The 10,179-nt window shown below is 36.0% G+C and overlaps 1 protein-coding gene across 2 annotated transcripts; it reads left to right on the forward strand.

Moving 5' to 3' along the window:
• Positions 1 to 3,689: 3,689 nt before the first annotated feature.
• gsdf (gonadal somatic cell derived factor) lies at positions 3,690 to 7,214 on the forward strand. 2 transcript variants are annotated; one of them, XM_038275075.1, is made up of 5 exons: positions 3,690 to 3,916; positions 4,249 to 4,406; positions 4,495 to 4,581; positions 4,881 to 5,011; positions 5,271 to 7,214. In XM_038275075.1, the coding sequence occupies exons 1-5, from the start codon at positions 3,795 to 3,797 to the stop codon at positions 5,418 to 5,420; spliced, it is 648 nt and encodes a 215-aa protein (XP_038131003.1). In that variant the 5' UTR covers positions 3,690 to 3,794; the 3' UTR covers positions 5,421 to 7,214. The 2 variants fall into 2 exon arrangements, with proteins under 2 accessions (XP_038131003.1, XP_038131004.1); XM_038275076.1 differs by having other exon boundaries at positions 4,498 to 4,581.
• The last annotated feature ends 2,965 nt before the right edge of the window (positions 7,215 to 10,179 follow it).

Here is a 10,179-nt window from a genome sequence, read left to right on the forward strand (position 1 = left end):
ACGATTCGATTCGAATCACGATTCATAGGCCACGATTCGATTCTATCACGATGCATCACGATACTTGAATTATTGCGATGCATTGCAATATTTTCTCCTCCATGTTTTGTTTTTGAATGACTCAGCGCAGAATCCCGCGGCCGGAAATGCTTGTGACACAAGGCAGCATGCTTCAACACATCCGCAGCGACATCTACTAGACTGGAAGTTGTATTACACTTGTTTTTTGGCTGATGTTCTCCAACCAAGCATGCAATTTTATTTATTAATTTTTTTAAATTAACAATCGATACTTGGCATCAAGAATCGATGCAGTAGATCACGAAAATTAGAATCACGATGCATCATCATGACGATTATTTTGCACACCCCTACGCTGCAGCCTCCACAACAGACAGTGGGACAGCTGGTCAGAGCGCTCTCTATGGTGCTTCTGTAGAAAGTCATGAGGATGGGTTGATGCACTTTTGTGCCCTTTTGATCGTTGAGGTGATGTTTACAGTCCAGGTAAGGTTGTTGGTTTTTTATTGTTGCTCTTTCCCTGGTAACTATTGGTATCAGGGCCTATTTTTCTTTGGCTTTTTTTTTTGTGTGTTTATATGTTTTTGTATGTTTCTAGAATTTCCATCCTCAAATCAATCATTCCACACCTCAACAGATGCAAATTTCTTGTTTGCATCGGAGACCTCCTCAACAGCCTCCAAAATTTTAAATCAATGTCTTTTGTATAGATAATATTTGATAATCCAGCACAAAGTTGTCTGTATATTTGTCATTTGAAGTAAATGATATGTTTTAATTTATTTTTATGAATACAAAGCGGAGACATCTAGTATGCAGTTGCATTTTGTCATTACTTAGTATTTTTTTTCAGTAGTAACATTTTGGAGTATTTGTCTCAGTGTCTCAGTTATCTTTGCATAATAGAAAATATTTTTTTTTACTATTTCTTTTCAAATTAGTTTAAACTTAAGCCCAGGTTAAGTCTTTTTGCAGCCTCAAATATTTTTTTTTCTCAAGGACTGACTTTAATTTCCACCGATCCTCCTACCTGTTTTACTAGTTCCTCTTTCCTTGATATAATTATAATAATAATGATAATAATAACAATAATAATAATAATAATAATCTATCTCACACGGGAGAAATGTACCTCTGCATTTAACCCATTCCCTTGGGGAGCAGTGGGTTGCCATTGTGTGGCGCCCCCTTTGCATGTTACTGCCACCACACGCCTTTACAGTTGAAATGGTGTGTTCAGATTATTCATAAGCGGTCTATATTTACTAGATTGGTAACCTCCAAAATCTGGATGTTATTTAAGGATATCAGAATAAAGTCTCTCATACAAATCAATGCAGCACTCTTTATGTCTTAGTTTCTAGCAAACAAACAAAAAATGAAGCGGGATTTTCATTTCACTTTAAAATTATTTACGACCTCATATCAGTAATTCAAATAAATAAATAAATTAAAGTTAATGGTTGTAACCAAACCTGTAAAACTTTTACAGGGTATAAACCCTTCCGTGAGATACTGCAGTGCAAAATGCTGTCATGAATTCTTTCTGCAGGTCCATCTCACATGCAATATTAAGCACAAAGAAAACCACAAGTCTTGTTTCTGCTTGTAGCAGACATTCCTCTTGCTCTCTGGATGAAATATGGTTTGATATCCAGTGCACCTGATCAGATACCCCGTTTTAGGCCTCATGAGAAAGTTTTTGCTTCAGCTCCATTTTTGGCAAAGGATCTTGTTTGAGGGCACCAGAGGACAAAGAACGAGTGTGTAGTGTAGCGCTTAACTCTGTGAAGTCTTTTTTTTTCCAACCCTCTGGCACCAAGATTGCAACATCACCTGCAGCATTTTTTCCACATTTGTTTGTTACATTTCTATCGTGGCCTTGATAAACAACTGCAAGGGAATAACACCATTGCTATCTTTATCAGAGGAGGATACTCGTTATGTTAAGCCAGGAAATATAACTTTCTAACTCATATTTTAATGGCTTATTTAACTGAGTCAGAGGTTTAAAATAACCATATTAATATTTTGGTAAAATTAGATAAAATATTTTTTTATTGAATTTTATTAAAAAAGGACTTTTCTGAAAATTAGATGATCTCAATGAGAATACCTATATTAATAAAGGTGTGGTTCACTTCACTTCAATTCGATTCAATTCAATTTAATTTGATTTAATTTAATTTATCCATCCATTCATTTCTGACCGGCTTATCTCTACTGGGGTCGCAAAGGGTCCTGGTGCCTATCTCCAGTTGGTATCCAGTCTGTCGAAGGGCAACACAGACACAGTGTACAAACAACCATTCACTCACATACTCACAACTAAGGACAATTCAGAGAAGCCATTTAACCTAAAAGTCATATTTTTGGACTGTGAAAGGAAGCCGAAGTACCCAGATAGAACCCATGCATGCACAGTGAGAACATGAGAACTTCATGCAGAAAGACCCCGAGCCAGGAATTAACCCGAGAACCTTCTTATCAATCCATCCATCTTCTGTCAAGCTTTATCCCAGCTGGGGTCACGAGGGGTTCTGGTATCCATTTGATCCGGAAATCAAACCCAGATGCTTCTGGCAGGGGTGCTACCCACTGCTCCACTGAGTATTTAAATAAATTAAATTAAATTTTACTTTATTTTATTTTATTTAAAAAAGGCTCGGTTCAATTCAAGTCAAGTCAGGTAAAGTCCATTCCATTCGATTCAATTCAATTAAGTTCAATTTATTAATTTATTATTTTACTTTATTTTATTCAATTCAAAAGTAAGGTCAACTAGAATTTAATTCAATTTAACCTTATTTAAACATGTTTTATTCATTCCAAATGGGAAATAAACTGTTATTGGATCTCAAAGGTTTAAAGCAATATGCAAGAAGGATCTCCTATAGAGTTCTGTCTTGCACCGGAACTGAAAAAGCCTCTGACTGAAGACACTCTATTGCTGTTTGACAGGTTGTCCACAATGCTCTTTACTTTATGAAGAATTCTTCTTTGTGAAACATTTTTTAGAGGAGTTCCCTGATCAGTGCTGGCCTCTTTATTAGCATGTTGAGCTTTTTTATGTAATTCACTCTGATGCTGTAACCCCAGTAGATGATGGCAGTAGAGATCACGCTCTTCACAAACTTATAGCATATATGCAGCCTCTTGCTGCAAACACTAAAGGACTTAAGAGTCAGATAGAGGTCAGCATTTTTTTCTGTTGAGGATGGACAGATGGACAAATGAGTGGATTAATCTGTTTTCTTTCACTTGGCAGTATGTGCTCCTTTCTGTTGGGACATAACATAAAATCAAATTGAAATGCATTGAACTGTATGGTTGTAACTTAAAAAAAGGTGGTGAAAGGTGTGAATACTTTTTAAGGGATCGTTATTACACTCTACATTTGGCAAAATAACTCCAGAACTGCATAAAAAAAAAAAAAAACTGGAACAGTCTAAGCTCTGTCCTGTGATGCACTTTTAAGCACATATTGCAGCATGTGTGGCTTTGCTAATTTAGTCTTCTTCCCACCTTTCATTCCGAAATGTTTCTTTTGGGTCTGTCTATTGGTCTTCCCCTGCTGGATCATCCTCCTAGCACTTTTTCACACAGAGCAGGGGGGCAAGACAACCGTGTTAGTATCTCAAGGCCACACTGGGGTGAAAGAAGATAAAAACTCAGGTTCCCAGGCCCCAACTAACAGTACCACAGAAGAAGTACGTGAAGAACTATCCTCTTTGTTGTCTTGGAACCTGCCTTGGCCACACTGTTCCACCGCTATGTATTTTGCAATCATAAGTATTTTGATGTGTCTTGGGTCTTCAGTGGTGATTGCATTCGTCCTGCATCCGCTCAGTGAGGACCCTGCAACTTCAGCTAATTCTCAGTTTTCCCATCAAAGGTCAGTGTCATCCAATAAGTTGTACTGATGTTGTGTAAGATTTTGTGTTTATTTCTATACATGAAATATTTTGTAAAGGTTTACCATTATGGAATATGGTTGAATTGTAATTTCTCTGTGTCTCATGGTCATTTTACAACATTTGTTCTAAATCGTTCCCTTCAAGTGTCCACCTTTTATCACAAAATACCTCAGCTCCCTCTCAGATTTATGACATTTCATAACAATGTTAGCTTATTACATTACAAATTCTAGTTTAAACTGCTGTGTATACATACATTTTAGATAAAAATGTATGTAAGAATATAAAATGTGATGATTGTAATATTCAGGTGCCAGGATGAGTCATTGCAGTCCATCAGAAAGGGTCTGCTGAGGGCTCTCAACATGCAGACTGAGCCACAGGTGCCGGCTGGTACAATAGATAGCGTCCGTGAGCAGTGGCTGAGAACATTCACCACTATCCCTCAAAGTGTCAGGAAGATTGCAGGTAAGTGGAATCCATAAGGCCAGGTCTGGATGTTTGGAACCAACCGTGCGTTATGTCACTTAAGCTGACAATCTCCCTCTTTCTTCAGCAGCTGCTGATTACCCTGTACCGCAGGACAGTGGAAACAGCACAGGAATGAGATGTTGCTCTGTAGCCTCAGAGATCTTCATGAAAGGTATTGAACAATCAGTAAATGGTAAATGGTAAATGGCATGTACTTATATAGCGCCTTTATTCAAGTTAGGAGACTTGACCAAAGCGCTTTACACTACATTCATTCACCCATTCACACACACACTCACACACTGATGGTGGCAAGCTACATTGTAGCCACAGCTGCCCTGGGGCTCACTGACAGAAGCGAGGCTGCCGTACACTGGCGCCACCGGGCCCTCTAAAAATTAATACACAGTAAAAATTAATACACAGAAACAGTTTTTTCTGTGATCTGATTTCACATTTTGTACCTTTTAGACCTGGGCTGGGACAGCTGGGTAATCCATCCTTTGAGCCTGAACATTGTTCAGTGTGCTCTGTGCAACCCTGCAGATGGCACCATGCAATGTCCCTCCTCCTCCTCCAGTGTCCAGGATGCCAGCACACAGGTATGCATCCTGACAAACTATAGACCCGAAATGTTTGCTCAACTTCTAGAAAAACATAAATGCGATGCATGTATAAATATATATTATTGAATGCCAGTTCTGATGTATTGATCTAAGTATTCCCTATTTGTAAACTCTGACTATCTTTTGTTGTTTTCGTGTTTTCATTCTAGCACAACTTAGTATTGCAACTTTTTACGAAGCAACAAAGTTTGTGTATAAGAGGATTGACTGACTTTTGATCTGTTTGTGCATTTAGGGCCATTTGCCATGTTGCCAGCCCACCTTGCAAGAAAACCTTAATCTGGTCTACATGGATGAAGCCGGCGCCATTGTCATCTCTCCGGTGATGCTGACAAGAAGCTGTGGCTGCAGACCTGGGAACGCCCAGCAGCCCAGTGTAGAATAGACTGGGGTATGTCCTGCAGTCTTTGGCATAAAATCCCAAAACATCTTTGTACACAGATCGCCCACCTGTATTGCTGTCTGTTTCTCTATCTTTAATTGTTATTTAGTGTACTCAGCAGTAATCGTGGGAACCAAAGCAAAGTCTCGGTTTTGAATTCCTGCTGCTCCCTTGTACTGAAAACAGATTTCTTGAGCCTGCAAGTAATAAAAAATATGTTTCTGCCCATGACCACTACATAAATGTGCTGTTTTAACAAAAAATCAGCATCAAAGACATGAAAAAAAGATATTGTATTTTTAAAAGCTTTGATTTTCAATCTAATTCAGCAGGAAAAGACCATAGAAAGGTTCCGATGACATGTACATGAATGATCCTCTCGAGGACAGTTGATTTATTTATAGCTGCTAACAGTTACTCAGTGTTCCTTTCAAAAATGTGAGAGAGGGCTATGCCAAATACTCCACACGCCAGTTTTTTTTTTTTTTCTTCACTGAATAGTGAGGCCACTATGTCCTCCTATGGGAAAGATTACAATTTGTTCTCAGCAGGGAATCCAGGGTCGAAAATAAGTGTGTATATTTTACATTGCCTTATATTGATTTAAAGTGAACGCTTGGTTTGGAATCTCTAGAATGTTTATAAAAGTAATCAAACTTTAAACCTCATGAAATTATAATAATTATAGTCTTCTTTTTTACTCAAAGCTGTAAAATTACTGTATTCATAAAAACAGTACAAAGTAAGGTCATATAAAAGTACCAAAAATGTAAAATTTCATCAGTTAAAGACTAAATCAACAAAGATTAGGGAATAAATAAAAACACTTTTACAATTTTTTATTCCAAGTCATTACTTGGCATACAACCTTTGGGCATTCCACCTTTTAAAGGAAACAGCATTTGTGTTTTTAGAATAATTAAAGTGCAGTGATGGAACATTCAGAATGTTTACAGAAAAACACCCTGCAATTAAAACCTGGTGTCGGTTTAATTTGAACCTGACAACAAATAAGACCGACTCTCCACTGGTAATGTGAAATGTCCAGTCTTTTCTAACAAACAAATGCCTCTATGTTTATCAAAGAGACTTTAATTCAAATGTGCTAAACTCTTAGATGATCATTTATATGTATACACTGCAAAAAAATTAAATCTAAGTAAGTAAATTTTTCTTAAATTAAGTGCATTTTTCTTGAATTAAGCAGGTAAGTAAAAAAATACAATTTACATTTTAAATAAGAAAAAAAAACTGCAGCTGCAACTGCATCTAATTCTCTTATTTTGAGGCTAAACATACTAATTCCATTGGCAGATCATTGTATCTACCAACTCAAATTAAGGGTAAATACGTTTATTTGAATTTTTTTTTACTCGTTTTAAGATCGTTTTTGCAGTGTATATCTTATCAATTTTTCCTATGTAAGAATTCTTTTTCATGTTTTAATTATTCAAACTTTAAAATTGAAACACTTATTTCCCTGTTGTTTTTTTTTAGCTGTAGATCTACTGCTAAAAAATGCTTCTCTCAATATTCAATATACATTCAGTGCTTTTTTATTGTTTTATTGTTGTTTTTATCTATGTAAATTAATATGATTTATTAGTGGTGACAATTCTCATTTTTTTCAGTACTTTTATGTAATTCTTGTATTAACGTCACAAAGTTACCTCACAGTTTAAGTTTTTGAGTTTTATTTACACCGTGTGCAACTATTCAGTTAAAAAAAAACACTTTTAGACCCAATTTTTAGGACACTCCTTTGCTTTTCTAATCATTTGTAATGATTCTGTGATTTCTTGCTTTTAATTATTTGAATAAAAACTTACTCAAATGCTTTGTTTGTTTATTCCGTCAGTTTAATGCCTTGATATCCTTAAAAGTGAAGGATTGATGTTATGAAGCTCTTTCTAAAGCTAGTCCTTTATGCCTGCTTGACAAGCAGAAATTGATGAAATGAAGCCAAGAGGGAGGGAAATCTGAGCTGAAGAAATGTTGGCTGTGTGTTTCGAAAGACCAGGTGCTGCTCAGAGGAACTTTGATACTCTGCAGTCTTTTTGACTGGCTACTGATGTTTTCACTCATGCTGCAGGCGTCTGTGCACAGTTAGTTTAGTCTCTTAAGATCATCAGCGGATAGAATGATGGGGTATTTCAGCATTTGGGTGTCCTTTGGCTTGATGTCCCATCTTTTGCTGGGTACTGGGGCAGTCAAGTGCTCAGAGAAAGAAACGCTGCTGATGCTGAAGCCCAGCTCCATGAAACTACCAACGGACTGTTTGATAGCGTGCAGTTCAATGACATATGCTAAAAAACTGCAACTTCAGGACAACCACAACATACGGATGACAGACTCCACAGAAGGTAAGAAACAAAGAGACTTTGGCAGAGTTGGACACAGAAACTCCCTTTGATACATCACTAACTAATGTATAGAAACTTTTTTATTATATGCAAGAAATCTAGTTTCAGTTCACATTCATACTATTATTTAAAGATGCCAATTATTTAGTTTTCCTTACTTTAAACCATATGATAATGAAATTATAATAATGCATAGTTAAGAATATGTAGAACCTTTAAACCTCAACAATGTAGATTATTATGTAGGTGATTGGATATGATAAGTAAGTGATCATGTCTGTATAAATATATATTTTATTATCTTTGCAGCTAAAATCTGTCATGAGCTTTATGCTTGTTTTTTTTAAATAAACTAAGTGATTTTTTAGAGACATTTTTACAATTACCATATAAAAATTATTATTTTTTTAGCTGCCGGCATCAAATGGTAATATTTACATCCTTCACATCTAATCCGAGTCATTTTAAGTCATTTATCAATTGATTTTTATGAACAGGAGACCCCGGGGAATACTGCTGGTCTACCACGTTGAAGTGCCTCACAGGAGATAGTTTCAAGAACGCGTATGTGGTGGTGCCTGTGGACGTATCAGCAGAGGGAAATGAACAGTTGGACGTCAGAACCACTGGTCCAAATCCCATAACGCTGGACAACAACAACAGCCCTACAGCAATAGCAGAGAGCTGTGGACTTATTTACGAAGTAACGCCACACTTCACCACGCTGGGCACAGAGAAGTTGTTCTGCGTGCAAGTTTTTACACAAGAAAGCGAACTGGGAGACAGGTTTCTTACTTGTCCTCCGTTTCTAATTACATTTTGGCAGAGAAATGTAAACCAGCCCAGTCAAGAAGATCTCGGATAGGAAAATAATAAGAGGAAAAGGGTACTTTAATAGGGATGTTTCTTTGGTCAAAGTTCTTATTTCAAATGAACTGTGCAAACAGCCTGTAAATATATAATCAGCACATTAAAAAAGTATTAAGGAGAAATAATAGTTCAATACAATATAGCCAACTTTATTTTGTAAATAGAATATATTGCTGTAGATTATCAAGACAAGCCTCAGGTCAATGCTACTAATGATTAAGCCAGAGATACTGATTTAAATAACTGCAGATAGTTCTAGGATGACCACTAAGAACATTAATGGACAGCTTAGTGAAGAAAGGTTGTCTGCTTAAACAAGTGGTTGTGTTCAGCTCAGATTGTGTCTGTAAACCGGAGACCAAAACTAGGTGGTCTGGTCCAGAAAGTCACGCAGAGCTCGATGCCACACACATCCACAAAAGTCCCTTTAGCCCTACTTTTAATCCAGATTTGGCTTTTGAAAAACTTTATATAAATGTATATAATGATATAATGAAAACATTCTTTGTAAAAACGTATTGTTATAAAGAAATTAATGGAATGAGATGCATGCTTGTCACTTTACATGCAAGGCATAATAATTAGCTATGAATAAAAACAAAAAAATAATACAATGCTCACATTTATATGCCAATTAAAATGTGATTTATCTTAAATACTCAATACCTCTACCTGACAAATGAAGCACTGTGCAAGCCTTTTACCTTTATAAAAAAAATTTGTATTTTGAAAGCTATTTTTTAAATAATAAACAATATTTTTCAACCTTGAATGCTGTTGCGTCAAGAAAAAAAAAGATTAAACTCAATACAAATTATTATTGATGATGTAATTAAAAAAAAGACTTTAATGTGTTAAAAAAAATCCAATTAAGTAAGCTGCATGAAGTTATTTATCTGCCAACAGTCAAAACAATCAGGTGTTTACTTTTTAATCCTTCCAGGAGTAAATACATCACCGTTTTCACATCATCATTTTCATGTCAAGCCTGTTTGCTGCTATGAATATGCAATCATTTGAAAGTAATCTTATCGCTCTTATAATGCGCTTGGTGTTGTTTTGTGTCTTTTTTGAAAGTTGATGACCGCATCTAAGCATTGAAGTGAAGAGAGAATCTGCTGCTTCTATTAGACATGTTCCTACACAACATACGTTGTGCACTTTTTTTAATTGACTTAAAGAACGTAAAACTCTAAAGCATGACTCCATGACTCTTTTGAATATTTAGGGTTCTGTTGCTGTGCAAGCAATTATTTCCCTCTTCAAATAAATATCTGGTTTTATTGATTTTTTTTTTTTTTTTTTGCAAAAAGTACAAGGCTGGAGCAGATTTTGTGTTTTTAGAAATGCAAAAAAATGCATAGCTTTCTTCAATTGTGTCATAGTTGTATATTGAGGAAGTCTGCCCTATTAATTGCCAATTTCTCCCTGACAGTTTAATATAATTCAGCATGTTATGGAAAGCACACTAGCCTTTAGTTTATTGTATTCTGTTGTATTTGTATTTCAACCAATGCAAGGAAAGAGTG

The sequence above is a fragment of the Cyprinodon tularosa genome, unplaced genomic scaffold (genome assembly GCF_016077235.1).
Source record: "Cyprinodon tularosa strain WSP-4 unplaced genomic scaffold, ASM1607723v1 ctg94, whole genome shotgun sequence".
Taxonomy (NCBI): Eukaryota; Metazoa; Chordata; class Actinopteri; order Cyprinodontiformes; family Cyprinodontidae; genus Cyprinodon; species Cyprinodon tularosa.